This window comes from Anomaloglossus baeobatrachus, chromosome 3 (genome assembly GCF_048569485.1).
Source record: "Anomaloglossus baeobatrachus isolate aAnoBae1 chromosome 3, aAnoBae1.hap1, whole genome shotgun sequence".
NCBI lineage: Eukaryota > Metazoa > Chordata > Amphibia > Anura > Aromobatidae > Anomaloglossus > Anomaloglossus baeobatrachus.
In genome coordinates this window covers 706,214,886-706,234,501 of record NC_134355.1, presented here as the reverse complement: position 1 = coordinate 706,234,501, position 19,616 = coordinate 706,214,886, and the positions used below count along the sequence as shown (strand labels likewise).

Here is a 19,616-nt window from a genome sequence, read left to right as displayed (position 1 = left end):
TGATTTTCACGTACATAGACGAGTGGTCAGAGGGTCCGCAGTGACTTTCACGTACATAGACGAGTGGTCAGAGGGTCCGCAGTGATTTTCATGTATATAGACGAGTGGTCAGAGGGTCCGCAGTGATTTTCACGTACATAGACGAGTGGTCAGAGGGTCCGCAGTGATTTTCATGTACATAGACGAGTGGTCAGAGGGTCCGCAGTGATTTTCATGTACATAGACGAGTGGTCAGAGGGTCCGCAGTGATTTTCATGTACATAGACGAGTGGTCAGAGGGTCCGCAGTGACTTTCATGTACATAGACGAGTGGTCAGAGGGTCCGCAGTGATTTTCACGTACATAGACGAGTGGTCAGAGGGTCCGCAGTGATTTTCACGTACATAGACGAGTGGTCAGAGGGTCCGCAGTGATTTTCATGTATATAGACGAGTGGTCAGAGGGTCCGCAGTGATTTTCATGTATATAGACGAGTGGTCAGAGGGTCCGCAGTGATTTTCATGTACATAGACAAGTGGTCAGAGGGTCCGCAGTGATTTTCATGTACATAGACGAGTGGTCAGAGGGTCCGCAGTGATTTTCACGTACATAGACGAGTGGTCAGAGGGTCCGCTGTGATTTTCACGTACATAGACGAGTGGTCAGAGGGTCCGCAGTGATTTTCACCTACATAGACGAGTGGTCAGAGGGTCCGCAGTGATTTTCATGTATATAGACGAGTGGTCAGAGGGTCCGCAGTGATTTCCACGTACAGAGACGAGTGGTCAGAGGGTCTGCAGTGATTTTCACGTACATAGACGAGTGGTCAGAGGGTCTGCAGTGATTTTCATGTACATAGACGAGTGGTCAGGGGGTCCGCAGTGATTTTCATGTACATAGACGAGTGGTCAGAGGGTCCGCAGTGATTTTCATGTACATAGACGAGTGGTCAGAGGGTCTGCAGTGATTTTCATGTACATAGACGAGTGGTCAGAGGGTCCGCAGTGATTTTCATGTACATAGACGAGAGGTCAGAGGGTCCGCAGTGATTTCCATGTACATAGACGAGTGGTCAGAGGGTCCGCAGTGATTTTCATGTACATAGACGAGTGGGCAGAGGGTCTGCAGTGATTTTCATGTACATATACCAGTGGTCAGAGGGTCCGCAGTGATTTCCACGTACAGAGACGAGTGGTCAGAGGGTCCGCAGTGATTTTCACGTACATAGACGAGTGGTCAGAGGGTCCGCAGTGATTTTCATGTACATAGACGAGTGGTCAGAGGGTCCGCAGTGATTTTCACGTACATAGACGAGTGGTCAGAGGGTCCGCAGTGATTTTCACGTACATAGACGAGTGGTCAGAGGGTCCGCAGTGATTTTCATGTACATAGACGAGTGGTCAGAGGGTCCGCAGTGATTTTCATGTACATAGACGAGTGGTCAGAGGGTCCGCAGTGATTTTCATGTACATAGACGAGTGGTCAGAGGGTCCGCAGTGATTTTCATGTACATAGACGAGTGGTCAGAGGGTCCGCAGTGATTTTCATGTACTTAGACGAGTGGTCAGAGGGTCCGCAGTGATTTTCACGTACATAGACGAGTGGTCAGAGGGTCCGCAGTGATTTTCACGTACATAGACGAGTGGTCAGAGGGTCCGCAGTGATTTTCACGTACATAGACGCGTGGTCAGAGGGTCCGCAGTGATTTTCATGTACATAGACGAGTGGTCAGAGGGTCCGCAGTGATTTTCATGTATATAGACGAGTGGTCAGAGGGTCCGCAGTGATTTTCACGTACATAGACGAGTGGTCAGAGGGTCCGCAGTGATTTCCATGTACATAGACGAGTGGTCAGAGGGTCCGCAGTGATTTTCACCTACATAGACGAGTGGTCAGAGGGTCCGCAGTGATTTCCATGTACATAGACGAGTGGTCAGAGGGTCCGCAGTGATTTTCATGTACATAGACGAGTGGTCAGAGGGTCCGCAGTGATTTTCATGTACATAGACGAGTGGTCAGAGGGTCTGCAGTGATTTCCATGTACATAGACGAGTGGTCAGAGGGTCCGCAGTGATTTCCATGTACATAGACGAGTGGTCAGAGGGTCCGCAGTGATTTTCACCTACATAGACGAGTGGTCAGAGGGTCCGCAGTGATTTCCATGTACATAGACGAGTGGTCAGAGGGTCCGCAGTGATTTTCATGTACATAGACGAGTGGTCAGAGGGTCCGCAGTGATTTTCATGTACATAGACGAGTGGTCAGAGGGTCCGCAGTGATTTCCATGTACATAGACGAGTGGTCAGAGGGTCCGCAGTGATTTCCATGTACATAGACGAGTGGTCAGAGGGTCCGCAGTGATTTTCATGTACATAGACGAGTGGTCAGAGGGTCTGCAGTGATTTTCATGTACATAGACGAGTGGTCAGAGGGTCCGCAGTGATTTTCATGTACATAGACGAGTGGTCAGAGGGTCCGCAGTGATTTTCATGTACATAGACGAGTGGTCAGAGGGTCCGCAGTGATTTTCATGTACATAGACGAGTGGTCAGAGGGTCCGCAGTGATTTTCATGTAAATAGACGAGTGGTCAGAGGGTCCGCAGTGATTTTCATGTACATAGACGAGTGGTCAGAGGGTCCGCAGTGATTTTCACGTACATAGACGAGTGGTCAGAGGGTCCGCAGTGATTTTCATGTACATAGACGAGTGGTCAGAGGGTCCGCAGTGATTTTCATGTATATAGACGAGTGGTCAGAGGGTCCGCAGTGATTTTCATGTACATAGACGAGTGGTCAGAGGGTCCGCAGTGATTTTCATGTACATAGACGAGTGGTCAGAGGGTCCGCAGTGATTTTCATGTAAATAGACGAGTGGTCAGAGGGTCCGCAGTGATTTTCATGTACATAGACGAGTGGTCAGAGGGTCCGCAGTGATTTTCATGTATATAGACGAGTGGTCAGAGGGTCCGCAGTGATTTTCACGTACATAGACGAGTGGTCAGAGGGTCCGCAGTGATTTTCATGTACATAGACGAGTGGTCAGAGGGTCCGCAGTGATTTTCACGTACATAGACGAGTGGTCAGAGGGTCCGCAGTGATTTTCATGTACATAGACGAGTGGTCAGAGGGTCCGCAGTGATTTTCACGTACATAGACGAGTGGTCAGAGGGTCCGCAGTGATTTTCATGTACATAGACGAGTGGTCAGAGGGTCCGCAGTGATTTTCACCTACATAGACGAGTGGTCAGAGGGTCCGCAGTGATTTTCATGTACATAGACGAGTGGTCAGAGGGTCCGCAGTGATTTTCATGTATATAGACGAGTGGTCAGAGGGTCCGCAGTGATTTTCATGTACATAGACGAGTGGTCAGAGGGTCCGCAGTGATTTTCATGTACATAGACGAGTGGTCAGAGGGTCCGCAGTGATTTTCATGTACATAGACGAGTGTTCAGAGGGTCCGCAGTGATTTTCATGTACATAGACGAGTGGTCAGAGGGTCCGCAGTGATTTTCATGTACATAGACGAGTGGTCAGAGGGTCCGCAGTGATTTTCATGTACATAGACGAGTGGTCAGGGGGTCCGCAGTGATTTTCATGTACATAGACGAGTGGTCAGAGGGTCCGCAGTGATTTCATGTACATAGACCAGTGGTCAGAGGGTCCGCAGTGATTTTCATGTACATAGACGAGTGGTCAGAGGGTCCGCAGTGATTTTCATGTACATAGACGAGTGGTCAGAGGGTCCGCAGTGATTTTCACGTACATAGACGAGTGGTCAGAGGGTCCGCAGTGATTTTCACGTACATAGACGAGTGGTCAGAGGGTCCGCAGTGATTTTCACGTACATAGACGAGTGGTCAGAGGGTCCGCAGTGATTTTCACGTACATAGACGAGTGGTCAGAGGGTCCGCAGTGATTTTCACGTACATAGACGAGTGGTCAGAGGGTCCGCAGTGATTTTCATGTATATAGACGAGTGGTCAGAGGGTCCGCAGTGATTTTCATGTACATAGACGAGTGGTCAGAGGGTCCGCAGTGATTTTCATGTACATAGACGAGTGGTCAGAGGGTCCGCAGTGATTTCCATGTACATAGACGAGTGGTCAGAGGGTCCGCAGTGATTTTCATGTACATAGACGAGTGGTCAGAGGGTCCGCAGTGATTTTCATGTAAATAGACGAGTGGTCAGAGGGTCCGCAGTGATTTTCACGTACATAGACGAGTGGTCAGAGGGTCCGCAGTGATTTTCACGTACATAGACGAGTGGTCAGAGGGTCCGCAGTGATTTTCATGTACATAGACGAGTGGTCAGGGGGTCCGCAGTGATTTTCATGAACATAGACAAGTGGTCAGAGGGTCCGAAGTGATTTTCACGTACATAGACGAGTGGTCAGAGGGTCCGCAGTGATTTTCATGTACATAGACGAGTGGTCAGAGGGTCCGCAGTGATTTCCATGTACATAGACGAGTGGTCAGAGGGTCCGCAGTGATTTTCATGTACATAGACGAGTGGTCAGAGGGTCCGCAGTGATTTTCACCTACATAGACGAGTGGTCAGAGGGTCCGCAGTGATTTTCATGTACATAGACGAGTGGTCAGAGGGTCCGCAGTGATTTTCATGTACATAGACGAGTGGTCAGAGAGTCCGCAGTGATTTTCACGTACATAGACGAGTGGTCAGAGGGTCCGCAGTGATTTTCATGTACATAGACGAGTGGTCAGAGGGTCCGCAGTGATTTCCATGTACATAGACGAGTGGTCAGAGGGTCCGCAGTGATTTTCATGTATATAGACGAGTGGTCAGAGGGTCCGCAGTGATTTCCATGTACATAGACGAGTGGTCAGAGGGTCTGCAGTGATTTTCATGTAAATAGACGAGTGGTCAGAGGGTCCGCAGTGATTTTCATGTACATAGACGAGTGGTCAGAGGGTCCGCAGTGATTTCCATGTACATAGACGAGTGGTCAGGGGGTCCGCAGTGATTTTCATGTAAATAGACGAGTGGTCAGAGGGTCCGCAGTGATTTTCATGTACATAGACGAGTGGTCAGAGGGTCCGCAGTGATTTTCATGTACATAGACGAGTGGTCAGAGGGTCCGCAGTGATTTTCATGTACATAGACGAGTGGTCAGAGGGTCCGCAGTGATTTTCATGTACATAGACGAGTGGTCAGAGGGTCCGCAGTGATTTTCATGTACATAGACGAGTGGTCAGAGGGTCCGCAGTGATTTTCATGTACACAGACGAGTGGTCAGAGGGTCCGCAGTGATTTTCATGTACATAGACGAGTGGTCAGAGGGTCCGCAGTGATTTTCATGTACATAGACGAGTGGTCAGAGGGTCCTCAGTGATTTTCATGTATATAGACGAGTGGTCAGAGGGTCCGCAGTGATTTTCACGTACATAGACGAGTGGTCAGAGGGTCCGCAGTGATTTTCATGTACATAGACGAGTGGTCAGAGAGTCCGCAGTGATTTTCACGTACATAGACGAGTGGTCAGAGGGTCCGCAGTGATTTTCATGTACATAGACGAGTGGTCAGAGGGTCCGCAGTGATTTTCATGTACATAGACGAGTGGTCAGAGGGTCCGCAGTGATTTTCATGTATATAGACGAGTGGTCAGAGGGTCCGCAGTGATTTTCATGTACATAGACGAGTGGTCAGAGGGTCCGCAGTGATTTTCATGTACATAGACGAGTGGTCAGAGGGTCCGCAGTGATTTTCATGTACATAGACGAGTGGTCAGAGGGTCCGCAGTGATTTTCACGTACATAGACGAGTGGTCAGAGGGTCCGCAGTGATTTTCACGTACATAGACGAGTGGTCAGAGGGTCCGCAGTGATTTTCACGTACATAGACGAGTGGTCAGAGGGTCCGCAGTGATTTTCATGTACATAGACGAGTGGTCAGAGGGTCCGCAGTGATTTTCATGTACATAGACGAGTGGTCAGAGGGTCCGCAGTGATTTTCATGTACATAGACGAGTGGTCAGAGGGTCCGCAGTGTTTTTCATGTACATAGACGAGTGGTCAGGGGGTCCGCAGTGATTTTCATGTAAATAGACGAGTGGTCAGAGGGTCTGCAGTGATTTTCATGTAAATAGACGAGTGGTCAGAGGGTCCGCAGTGATTTTCATGTACATAGACGAGTGGTCAGAGGGTCCGCAGTGATTTCCATGTACATAGACGAGTGGTCAGAGGGTCCGCAGTGATTTTCATGTACATAGACCAGTGGTCAGAGGGTCCGCAGTGATTTCCATGTACATAGACGAGTGGTCAGAGGGTCCGCAGTGATTTTCATGTACATAGACGAGTGGTCAGAGGGTCCGCAGTGATTTCCATGTACATAGACGAGTGGTCAGAGGGTCTGCAGTGATTTTCATGTAAATAGACGAGTGGTCAGAGGGTCCGCAGTGATTTTCATGTACATAGACGAGTGGTCAGAGGGTCCGCAGTGATTTCCATGTACATAGACGAGTGGTCAGGGGGTCCGCAGTGATTTTCATGTAAATAGACGAGTGGTCAGAGGGTCCGCAGTGATTTTCATGTACATAGACGAGTGGTCAGAGGGTCCGCAGTGATTTTCATCTACATAGACGAGTGGTCAGGGGGTCCGCAGTGATTTTCATGTACATAGACGAGTGGTCAGAGGGTCTGCAGTGATTTTCACGTACATAGACGAGTGGTCAGAGGGTCCGCAGTGATTTTCATGTACATAGACGAGTGGTCAGAGGGTCCGCAGTGATTTTCATGTACATAGACGAGTGGTCAGAGGGTCCGCAGTGATTTTCATGTACATAGACGAGTGGTCAGAGGGTCCGCAGTGATTTTCATGTACATAGACGAGTGGTCAGAGGGTCCGCAGTGATTTTCATGTACATAGACGAGTGGTCAGAGGGTCCGCAGTGATTTTCACCTAGATAGACGAGTGGTCAGAGGGTCCGCAGTGATTTTCATGTACATAGACGAGTGGTCAGAGGGTCCACAGTGATTTCCATGTACATAGACGAGTGGTCAGAGGGTCCGCAGTGATTTTCATGTACATAGACGAGTGGTCAGAGGGTCCGCAGTGATTTTCATGTACATAGACGAGTGGTCAGAGGGTCCGCAGTGATTTTCATGTACATAGACGAGTGGTCAGAGGGTCCGCAGTGATTTTCATGTACATAGACGAGTGGTCAGAGGGTCCGCAGTGATTTCCATGTACATAGACGAGTGGTCAGAGGGTCCGCAGTGACTTTCATGTACATAGACGAGTGGTCAGAGGGTCCGCAGTGATTTTCATGTACATAGACGAGTGGTCAGAGGGTCCGCAGTGATTTTCATGTACATAGATGAGTGGTCAGAGGGTCCGCAGTGATTTTCACGTACATAGACGAGTGGTCAGGGGGTCTGCAGTGATTTTCATGTACATAGACGAGTGGTCAGAGGGTCCGCAGTGATTTTCATGTACATAGACGAGTGGTCAGAGGGTCCGCAGTGATTTTCATGTACATAGACGAGTGGTCAGAGGGTCTGCAGTGATTTTCATGTACATAGACGAGTGGTCAGAGGGTCCGCAGTGATTTTCATGTACATAGACGAGTGGTCAGAGGGTCCGCAGTGATTTTCATGTACATAGACGAGTGGTCAGAGGGTCCGCAGTGATTTTCATGTACATAGACGAGTGGTCAGAGGGTCCGCAGTGATTTTCACGTACACAGACGAGTGGTCAGAGGGTCCGCAGTGATTTTCATGTACATAGACGAGTGGTCAGAGGGTCCGCAGTGATTTTCATGTACATAGACGAGTGGTCAGAGGGTCTGCAGTGATTTTCATGTACATAGACGAGTGGTCAGAGGGTCCGCAGTGATTTTCATGTACATAGACGAGTGGTCAGAGGGTCCGCAGTGATTTTCACGTACACAGACGAGTGGTCAGAGGGTCCGCAGTGATTTTCATGTACATAGACGAGTGGTCAGAGGGTCCGCAGTGATTTTCATGTACATAGACGAGTGGTCAGAGGGTCCGCAGTGATTTTCATGTACATAGACGAGTGGTCAGAGGGTCCGCAGTGATTTTCATGTACATAGACGAGTGGTCAGGGGGTCCGCAGTGATTTCCATGTACATAGACGAGTGGTCAGAGGGTCCACAGTGATTATCATGTACATAGACGAGTGGTCAGGGGGTCCGCAGTGATTTTCATGTACATAGACGAGTGGTCAGAGGGTCCGCAGTGATTTTCACCTACATAGACGAGTGGTCAGAGGGTCTGCAGTGATTTTCATGTACATAGACGAGTGGTCAGAGGGTCCGCAGTGATTTTCATGTACATAGACGAGTGGTCAGAGGGTCCGCAGTGATTTTCATGTACATAGACGAGTGGTCAGAGGGTCCGCAGTGACTTTCACGTACATAGACGAGTGGTCAGAGGGTCCGCAGTGATTTTCATGTAAATAGACGAGTGGTCAGAGGGTCCGCAGTGATTTTCATGTACATAGACGAGTGGTCAGAGGGTCCGCAGTGATTTTCATGTACATAGACGAGTGGTCAGAGGGTCCGCAGTGATTTTCATGTAAATAGACGAGTGGTCAGAGGGTCCGCAGTGATTTTCATGTACATAGACGAGTGGTCAGAGGGTCCGCAGTGATTTTCATGTACATAGACGAGTGGTCAGAGGGTCCGCAGTGTTTTTCATGTACATAGACGAGTGGTCAGGGGGTCCGCAGTGATTTTCATGTAAATAGACGAGTGGTCAGAGGGTCCGCAGTGATTTCCATGTACATAGACGAGTGGTCAGAGGGTCCGCAGTGATTTCCATGTACATAGACGAGTGGTCAGGGGGTCCGCAGTGATTTTCATGTAAATAGACGAGTGGTCAGAGGGTCCGCAGTGATTTTCATGTACATAGACGAGTGGTCAGAGGGTCCGCAGTGATTTTCATGTACATAGACGAGTGGTCAGAGGGTCCGCAGTGATTTTCATGTACATAGACGAGTGGTCAGAGGGTCCGCAGTGATTTTCATGTATATAGACGAGTGGTCAGAGGGTCCGCAGTGATTTTCATGTACATAGACGAGTGGTCAGAGGGTCCGCAGTGATTTTCATGTACATAGACGAGTGGTCAGGGGGTCCGCAGTGATTTTCATGTACATAGACGAGTGGTCAGAGGGTCCGCAGTGATTTTCATGTACATAGACGAGTGGTCAGAGGGTCCGCAGTGATTTTCATGTACATAGACGAGTGGTCAGAGGGTCCGCAGTGATTTTCACGTACATAGACGAGTGGTCAGAGGGTCCGCAGTGATTTTCACGTACATAGACGAGTGGTCAGAGGGTCCGCAGTGATTTTCATGTACATAGACGAGTGGTCAGAGGGTCCGCAGTGATTTTCACGTACATAGACGAGTGGTCAGAGGGTCCGCAGTGATTTTCACGTACATAGACGAGTGGTCAGAGGGTCCGCAGTGATTTTCACGTACATAGACGAGTGGTCAGAGGGTCCGCAGTGATTTTCATGTACATAGACGAGTGGTCAGAGGGTCCGCAGTGATTGTCACGTACATAGACGAGTGGTCAGAGGGTCCGCAGTGATTTTCATGTACATAGACGAGTGGTCAGAGGGTCCGCAGTGATTTTCATGTACATAGACGAGTGGTCAGGGGTCCGCAGTGATTTTCATGTACATAGACGAGTGGTCAGAGGGTCCGCAGTGATTTTCATGTACATAGACGAGTGGTCAGAGGGTCCGCAGTGATTTTCATGTACATAGACGAGTGGTCAGAGAGTCCGCAGTGATTTTCATGTACATAGACGAGTGGTCAGAGGGTCCGCAGTGATTTTCATGTATATAGACGAGTGGTCAGAGGGTCCGCAGTGATTTTCATGTACATAGACGAGTGGTCAGAGGGTCCGCAGTGATTTTCATGTACTTAGACGAGTGGTCAGAGGGTCCGCAGTGATTTTCATGTACATAGACGAGTGTTCAGAGGGTCCGCAGTGATTTTCATGTACATAGACGAGTGGTCAGAGGGTCCGCAGTGATTTTCATGTACGTAGACGAGTGGTGAGAGGGTCCGCAGTGACTTTCATGTACATAGACGAGTGGTCAGAGGGTCCGCAGTGATTTTCATGTACATAGACGAGTGGTCAGAGGGTCCGCAGTGATTTTCATGTACATAGACGAGTGGTCAGAGGGTCCGCAGTGATTTCCATGTACATAGACGAGTGGTCAGAGGGTCCGCAGTGATTTTCATGTACATAGACGAGTGGTCAGAGGGTCCGCAGTGATTTTCACGTACATAGACGAGTGGTCAGAGGGTCCGCAGTGATTTTCATGTACATAGACGAGTGGTCAGAGGGTCCGCAGTGATTTTCATGTACATAGACGAGTGGTCAGAGGGTCCGCAGTGATTTTCATCTACATAGACGAGTGGTCAGGGGGTCCGCAGTGATTTTCATGTACATAGACGAGTGGTCAGAGGGTCCGCAGTGATTTTCACGTACATAGACGAGTGGTCAGAGGGTCCGCAGTGATTTTCATGTACATAGACGAGTGGTCAGAGGGTCCGCAGTGATTTTCATGTACATAGACGAGTGGTCAGAGGGTACGCAGTGATTTTCATGTAAATAGACGAGTGGTCAGAGGGTCCGCAGTGATTTTCATGTACATAGACGAGTGGTCAGAGGGTCCGCAGTGATTTTCATGTACATAGACGAGTGGTCAGAGGGTCCGCAGTGATTTCCATGTACATAGACGAGTGGTCAGAGGGTCCGCAGTGACTTTCATGTACATAGACGAGTGGTCAGAGGGTCCGCAGTGATTTTCACGTATATAGACGAGTGGTCAGAGGGTCTGCAGTGATTTTCATGTACACAGACGAGTGGTCAGAGGGTCCGCAGTGATTTTCATGTACATAGACGAGTGTTCAGAGGGTCCGCAGTGATTTTCACGTACATAGACGAGTGGTCAGAGGGTCCGCAGTGACTTTCACGTACATAGACGAGTGGTCAGAGGGTCCGCAGTGATTTTCATGTAAATAGACGAGTGGTCAGAGGGTCCGCAGTGATTTTCATGTACATAGACGAGTGGTCAGAGGGTCCGCAGTGATTTTCATGTACATAGACGAGTGGTCAGGGGGTCCGCAGTGATTTTCATGTACACAGACGAGTGGTCAGAGGGTCCGCAGTGATTTTCATGTACATAGACGAGTGTTCAGAGGGTCCGCAGTGATTTTCACGTACATAGACGAGTGGTCAGAGGGTCCGCAGTGACTTTCACGTACATAGACGAGTGGTCAGAGGGTCCGCAGTGATTTTCATGTACATAGACGAGTGGTCAGAGGGTCCGCAGTGATTTTCATGTATATAGACGAGTGGTCAGAGGGTCCGCAGTGATTTTCATGTACATAGAAGAGTGGTCAGAGGGTCCGCAGTGATTTTCATGTACATAGACGAGTGGTCAGAGGGTCCGCAGTGATTTTCACGTACATAGACGAGTGGTCAGAGGGTCCGCAGTGATTTTCACGTACATAGATGAGTGGTCAGAGGGTCCGCAGTGATTTTCACGTACATAGACGAGTGGTCAGAGGGTCCGCAGTGATTTCCATGTACATAGACGAGTGGTCAGAGGGTCCGCAGTGATTTTCATGTACATAGACGAGTGGTCAGAGGGTCCGCAGTGATTTTCACGTACATAGACGAGTGGTCAGAGGGTCCGCAGTGATTTTTACGTACATAGACGAGTGGTCAGAGGGTCCGAAGTGATTTTCATGTACATAGACGAGTGGTCAGAGGGTCCGCAGTGATTTTCATGTACACAGACGAGTGTTCAGAGGGTCCGCAGTGATTTTCACGTACATAGACGAGTGGTCAGAGGGTCCGCAGTGACTTTCACGTACATAGACGAGTGGTCAGAGGGTCCGCAGTGATTTTCATGTACATAGACGAGTGGTCAGAGGGTCCGCAGTGATTTTCATGTATATAGACGAGTGGTCAGAGGGTCCGCAGTGATTTTCATGTACATAGAAGAGTGGTCAGAGGGTCCGCAGTGATTTTCATGTACATAGACGAGTGGTCAGAGGGTCCGCAGTGATTTTCACGTACATAGACGAGTGGTCAGAGGGTCCGCAGTGATTTTCACGTACATAGATGAGTGGTCAGAGGGTCCGCAGTGATTTTCACGTACATAGACGAGTGGTCAGAGGGTCCGCAGTGATTTCCACGTACATAGACGAGTGGTCAGAGGGTCCGCAGTGATTTTCATGTACATAGACGAGTGGTCAGAGGGTCCGCAGTGATTTTCACGTACATAGACGAGTGGTCAGAGGGTCCGCAGTGATTTTTACGTACATAGACGAGTGGTCAGAGGGTCCGCAGTGATTTTCACGTACATAGACGAGTGGTCAGAGGGTCCGCAGTGATTTTCACGTACATAGACGAGTGGTCAGAGGGTCCGCAGTGATTTTCACGTACATAGACGAGGGGTCAGAGGGTCCGCAGTGATTTTTACGTACATAGACGAGTGGTCAGAGGGTCCGCAGTGATTTTCATGTACATAGACGAGTGTTCAGAGGGTCCGCAGTGATTTTCATGTACATAGACGAGTGGTCAGAGGGTCCGCAGTGATTTTCATGTACATAGACGAGTGGTCAGAGGGTCCGCAGTGATTTTCATGTACATAGACGAGTGGTCAGAGGGTCCGCAGTGATTTTCATGTACATAGACGAGTGGTCAGAGGGTCCGCAGTGATTTCCATGTACATAGACGAGTGGTCAGAGGGTCCGCAGTGATTTTCATGTACATAGACGAGTGGTCAGAGGGTCCGCAGTGATTTTCATGTACATAGACGAGTGGTCAGAGGGTCCGCAGTGATTTTCATGTACATAGACGAGTGGTCAGAGGGTCCGCAGTGATTTTCATGTACATAGACGAGTGGTCAGAGGGTCCGCAGTGATTTTCATGTACATAGACGAGTGGTCAGAGGGTCCGCAGTGATTGTCACGTACATAGACGAGTGGTCAGGGGGTCCGCAGTGATTTTCATGTACGTAGACGAGTGGTCAGAGGGTCCGCAGTGATTTTCATGTACATAGACGAGTGGTCAGAGGGTCCGCAGTGATTTTCATGTATATAGACGAGTGGTCAGAGGGTCCGCAGTGATTTTTACGTACATAGACGAGTGGTCAGAGGGTCCGCAGTGATTTTCATGTACATAGACGAGTGGTCAGAGGGTCCGCAGTGATTTTCATGTACATAGACGATTGGTCAGAGGGTCCGCAGTGATTTTCATGTACTTAGACGAGTGTTCAGAGGGTCCGCAGTGATTTTCATGTACATAGACGAGTGGTCAGAGGGTCCGCAGTGATTTTCATGTACATAGACGAGTGGTCAGAGGGTCCGCAGTGATTTTCACGTACATAGACGAGTGGTCAGAGGGTCCGCAGTGATTTTCATGTACATAGACGAGTGGTCAGAGGGTCCGCAGTGATTTTCATGTACATAGACGAGTGGTCAGAGGGTCCGCAGTGATTTTCATGTACATAGACGAGTGGTCAGAGGGTCCGCAGTGATTGTCACATACATAGACGAGTGGTCAGAGGGTCCGCAGTGATTTTCATGTACATAGACGAGTGGTCAGAGGGTCCGCAGTGATTTTCATGTACATAGACGAGTGGTCAGAGGGTCCGCAGTGATTTTCATGTACATAGACGAGTGGTCAGAGGGTCCGCAGTGATTTTCATGTACATAGACGAGTGGTCAGAGGGTCCGCAGTGATTTTCATGTACATAGACGAGTGGTCAGGGGGTCCGCAGTGATTTTCATGTACATAGACGAGTGGTCAGAGGGTCCGCAGTGATTTTCATGTACATAGACGAGTGGTCAGAGGGTCCGCAGTGATTTCCATGTACATAGACGAGTGGTCAGAGGGTCCGCAGTGATTTTCATGTACTTAGACGAGTGGTCAGAGGGTCCGCAGTGATTTTCACGTACATAGACGAGTGGTCAGAGGGTCCGCAGTGATTGTTATGTACATAGACGAGTGGTCAGAGGGTCCGCAGTGATTTTCACGTACATAGACGAGTGGTCAGAGGGTCCGCAGTGATTGTCATGTACATAGACGAGTGATCAGAGGGTCCGCAGTGATTTTCACCTAGATAGACGAGTGGTCAGAGGGTCCGCAGGGATTTTCACGTATGGATCGCACATAGATGACAAAGCTTCTCCTGTTTATGGCAGTGTTATCACAGACAGCACACGGGCTGCGCACCGACACTGCTGCCATCCAGGTGCCGTCTGTGATTTTCATGGACTTGTGTTGGTTCTTTTAGCCACGATGGCTGTAATATACAGACATGGAGACATGATTTTTAGACGGACTCATGGTCTGGGAGGAACACAGACATGTGAACACCCCCATAGACTATAATGAGTGGAAACCACGGCCAGACCATGTATAGGCCACACGGACGCCTCACTGAGGCCTTAAGCGGGCTTTTCACGCTGCGATCTCGTTAGCAAGATTGCAAACGATCGTACTCGCCCCCGTAGGTTGTGCGACACGGACATATCGCTGCCCGTCGCGCACAACCTCGTTAGTCCCCGTCACACGGACATACCTGTCCTGCGACGCCGCTCTAGACGGCCATCCGTCTCCTTTCTAAGGGGTGGGTCGTGCGACGTCACTAAGCAGCCGGCCAATAGAAGTGGAGGGGCGGAGATGAGCGGGACATAACATCCCGCCCACCTCCTTCCTTCCTCATAGCCGGTGGAGGCAGGTAGGAGATGTTTGTCGCTCCTGCGGTGTCAGACATAGCGATGTGTGCTGCCGCAGGAACGACAAACAACATCGCTAATTAGAAGAGAACGATTTTATGTTTCAGGACGACCGCTCCGTGGCAAACGATTTTGGCCGCTTTTGCGATCGTTTGAGGTCGCACATAAGTGTCACACGCTGCGATATCTTTAATGACGCCGGATGTGCGTCACCAACGACGTGACCCCGACGATAATTCATTAACGATATCGTAGCGTGTAAAGCCCCCTTTAGTCTCGGGGTCAGACACCTAATGCCACTTGTGGCACAGATCGGATCAGTAAGCGCTGTTCTAATCTCACGTAACCACATGGGCAACGCCATGAAGAAGCCTTCACAAGGGAAGATCCCACCGCTCCTGCTCTCCTGATTATAGTGTGGGGGGCACAGTAGCCGGACCCCTCCAGTCTTCATTCCAGGTCACTAACTGCTCGGCATTATATTGAGTTGGTGGTGGAACCAGTGGTGAGGCTATTTTTGAAATGTGTCTCACGAAGACTTCCTCCACAAGACAACCCCAGTCTGCATATTCCTTACATTACTGTGAGCAATGTGTGTCACCTAACTGTGCTCCCGTGGCTGCAGGGTCTCCAGAATTGTCTTCCATGGCTGCAGCGTCTCTGCAATTGTCTGCCCTGGCTACAGCATTTCTGGACTTGTCTCCTGTGGCTGTAGTTTCCAGACTTGTCTCCTATGGCTGCAGAGTCTCTGGACTTGTCTCCCCTGGCTGCAGAGTCTCTGGACTTGTCTCCCCTGGCTGCAGAGTCTCTGGACTTGTCTCCACTGGCTGCAGAGTCTCTGGACTTGTCTCCCCTGGCTGCAGAGTCTCTGGACTTGTCTCCTGTGGCTGCAGCATCTCTGGTTTTGTCTCACGTGGCTGCAGCATCTCCAGACTTGTCTCCCCTGGCTGCAGCGTCTCCAGACTTGTCTCCACTGGCTGCAGGTCTCTAGAATTGTGTCCTTGGCTGCAGCATCTCTGGTTTTGTCTCACGTGGCTGCAGCATTTCCAGACTTGTCTCCTGTGGCTGCAGCCTCTCCGGACTTGTCTCCTGTGGCTGCAGCATCTCTGGTTTTGTCTCACACGGCTGCAGCATCTCCAGACTTGTCTCCCCTGGCTGCAGCGTCTCCAGACTTGTCTCCACTGGCTGCAGGTCTCTAGAATTGTGTCCTTGGCTGCAGCATCTCTGGTTTTGTCTCACGTGGCTGCAGCATTTCCAGACTTGTCTCCTGTGGCTGCAGCCTCTCCGGACTTGTCTCCTGTGGCTGCAGCATCTCTGGTTTTGTCTCACACGGCTGCAGCATCTCCAGACTTGTCTCCCCTGGCTGCAGCGTCTCCAGACTTGTCTCCACTGGCTGCAGGTCTCTAGAATTGTGTCCTTGGCTGCAGCATCTCTGGTTTTGTCTCACATGGCTGCAGCATCTCTGGTTTTGTCTCACATGGCTGCAGCATCTCCAGACTTGTCTCCCCTGGCTGCAGAGTCTCCAGACTTGTTTCCACTGGCTGCAGGTCTCTAGAACTGTGTCCTTGGCTGCAGCATCTCTGGTTTTGTCTCACATGGCTGCAGCATCTCCAGACTTGTCTCACGTGGCTGCAGCATCTCCAGACTTGTCTCCCCTGGCTCTGGCTACAGGTCTCTAGAATTGTGTCCTTGGCTGCAGCATCTCTGGTTTTGTCTCACATGGCTGCAGCATCTCCAGACTTGTCTCCCCTGGCTGCAGATTCTCCAGACTTGTCTCCCCTGGCTGAAGATTCTCCAGACTTGTGTCCTTGGCTGCAGCATCTCCGGTCCTGTCTCCATTAACCCCATTGGGACGTCGTTGGTCGGTGATTATACAGGAGCTGCCAGCAGTGGATCCTGATGATTTTTACATTTTGCTGCAGAACCTTCCACAGATGACCATTAGTAACCTCAGGGATCGCAGCTGGAGCTGGGAGTGTCGGGATTTCTACCAAACCAAGAAAAAAATCCCTATTTAAAATACCAAGTCTTTATTTAGTCAACTTACTAAAAAACTGTCAATGCAGTCACATATAATAGCCACAAAACACAGGTGGATGAAAGGTGAGAGGGACCAGTGCGCCAACCGTATCGATATCAAATGATGTTTTAGAGATAATAGTTAGGCAGGGGTAGGGGTAACCTAATGCTGACCCTATGATTTTCCCCTACCTACCAGCGGAGTGTTAAACACCCTAACTTACTCGGTGCCCCTGCTCCTCGGCGGCTGTCCCTTACTGACCCTCCACTCCACATATACTACCACCATCACCATACACCGTGTATATGTATATTGTGCAGGTCATATACTTGTCTGGTAGCTGCTCTCTACAGTCAGTAAAAATTCTTTAAATGTACCAACTACAGAAGTGTAAGAGAAAAATATCTCATACTTGTGCCAATGCACATATATTCAAAAATGCAGCACCACAATGACTGTACATTCCATTATAAATATAAATTGTACTTATCCCATCACAAACAGGTCCCATCTCATCTCAAACAGGTCCCATCTCATCTCAACGCGTTTCTCCCTCAGAGTGTCTGGGGGTTCATCAGGAGATGTTTAAATGTTAAATCCTCGTGCCGGTCACACAGTGGAGATCCGGATAGTATCGTGACTAATAGCGTCACTTCGGACCACACAATCAGGGTCCTATCTCATTGGTGGTGTCAAGGATAATGCCAGTGTCGGGATTTCTGTATCCAGATGATGTGATAAATGTTGTTCCATTTTCCATCACTCGTAGATTTATGACGTCTCCATCTTGGCATTTTCAGAATTTACCACTTGTCCTTCTTGGTGTTATAATTTCAAGGTTGAGACGTGTATACACAGTCACACACATACACACAATCACAACCTATAAAAATCTGCACACATACGGTGTATACCTTATAGCGATGAATGAAGTGACTACAGACTTTTAGGGAGCATTCTATCAGGATAATAGGTGCTGGTATAACCCTCAGCCTTTTCTTTTGTATTTTGCAGATGCCACCAAAGAAGTTACCAGGAAAACCGTTGAAATCCCCCATATCTGAAGCCCCTGAGCAAGGAGAGGAGGGATGTGAGGAGAAGGAACATGTGGTGAGTGAGAGAGAGGAGCGTCTGCAGGGTGAACACAACCAGCTGATGGCCGAGCAAGAGGGACTAAGGCGACGACTGGAGCAGCTACGGAGGGAGAATGAGTTCCTTCAGGAAGAGGCTGAGAAGGTTCGGGTGGAGAGCCAGGAATACCTGCTATACATGAGCAAGAGAAGCCAGAGACGCCAGGATGTCATCATCAGCCTGAACGACCAGAACCAGAGGGAGCTTCAGAACATCCAGCAGCAGAAACAAGAACTGGAGTCCAAATTCTCTGATGAAGAACAGAAGCTGCGGGATCTCCTGCTCCGTAGAGAAGCCAAACTCGAAACCCTGAGAAAGGAGCTCCTAGAACTGGAGCCCATGAGAGAACTGCAGAAGGAGCAAGTGTCCCTCATCAAACGTCTAAAGGATGAAGTCATGACCCACCGAGGGAAGCATGCGGAGGCCCTGCTGAGGGTGAAGAGCGCCTTCCTGAGGGAAAAAACCCAATGTCAACACAACTCTGAGCATCAGCTCGCCCAGCTGACCCAGAAGGCCCAGGAGGAGGCCAAGAAGGCTCTGAAGGATGTGACCACCAGGGTCAAAGAAGAAAACCAGAGCCTGAGACAAGAACTGCTCCATCTCATCCAGCAATACCGAACCCTGCAGCTGCAGAAGAAGCGGCTTGAAGAAAAGAACCAGGATCTGCAGAGGGAACAACAATGCCGCGAAGAGGTGGGGAATGTCCAGAGGAAGCTCAAGATGGCGGCTATCCTCCCGAATCCATGACACGTAAATACAGGAGAAGCTGAAGATTCACTGCCCCATCATCATCTAATGTACTGCATAGGATCTGATCGCTTCAAATACCTCCGTATAATCCATCTGCCCTAGATACAGGGTAACACAAGAATCGACCTCCTGTCAGCCATATTGGCGCCATATTAAGATCATGCACTGAATTCCCTCCCATTCCTTCCTGCTAACTAATGACTAAATAAGCTGAAAAATAAGGAGCGCTGATAGTGTAATACCAACAGATCAGTGAGGTAGATCAGGAAAAATACACTCACCTGAAATGGTTGTGATAGTCACAACCACTGATAGAGCATAGGATGATGGCGTCTGCTGCAGCCCCACGTGAATGTGCATACAAATCAGAGTGAAGAGGTGGTTAATGCCGCGCATCAGCCAAAATGAAGATGTAGCACGTTGATGTTATAAACGTATTCTTTTATTCCATCGGTCTACGCGTTTCGAGGATATACCTCTTCTTCAGGACCAGTGCATCAACATAGTATACTATGTTGATGCACTGGTCCTGAAGAAGAGGTATATCCTCGAAACGCGTAGACCGATGGAATAAAAGAATACGTTTATAACATCAACGTGCTACATCTTCATTTTGGCTGATGCGCGGCATTAACCCCCTTTTCACTCTGATTTGTATAAACTAATGACTAAAGCCTCCCCTCAGCCCTCACATATACAGCGTGTACGGAAAGTATTCACACCCCTTTACATTTTTCACGCTTTGTTTCATTGCAGCCATTTGGTACAATTTTTTTTCTCATTAATGTACACTCTGCGCCCCATCTTCCCACCCCCCCATCTTCCCGTCCCCCATCTTCCCGTCCCCCATCTTCGCGTCCCCCATCTTCCCATCCCCCCATCTTGACAGGAAAAAAAAATGTAGAAATCTTTGCAAATCTATTATAAAAGAAAAACTGAAATATCACATGGTGATAAGTATTCACTGTGACGGGGTATGC

The 19,616-nt window shown here is 49.4% G+C and overlaps 1 protein-coding gene across 2 annotated transcripts in view; it reads left to right on the top strand.

Annotated features, from left to right (window-relative positions):
- Nucleotides 1–19,009, top strand: part of CCDC121 (coiled-coil domain containing 121) — a 184,017-nt gene extending 165,008 nt beyond the window's left edge. For both annotated transcript variants that reach the window (XM_075338894.1, XM_075338895.1), the window contains exon 2: nt 17,770–19,009. In XM_075338894.1, coding sequence (XP_075195009.1) covers nt 17,770–18,633 — 864 coding nt within the window. In that variant the 3' untranslated portion in view covers nt 18,634–19,009. The remainder of the gene's footprint in view (nt 1–17,769) is intronic.
- Nucleotides 19,010–19,616: the final 607 nt, after the last annotated feature.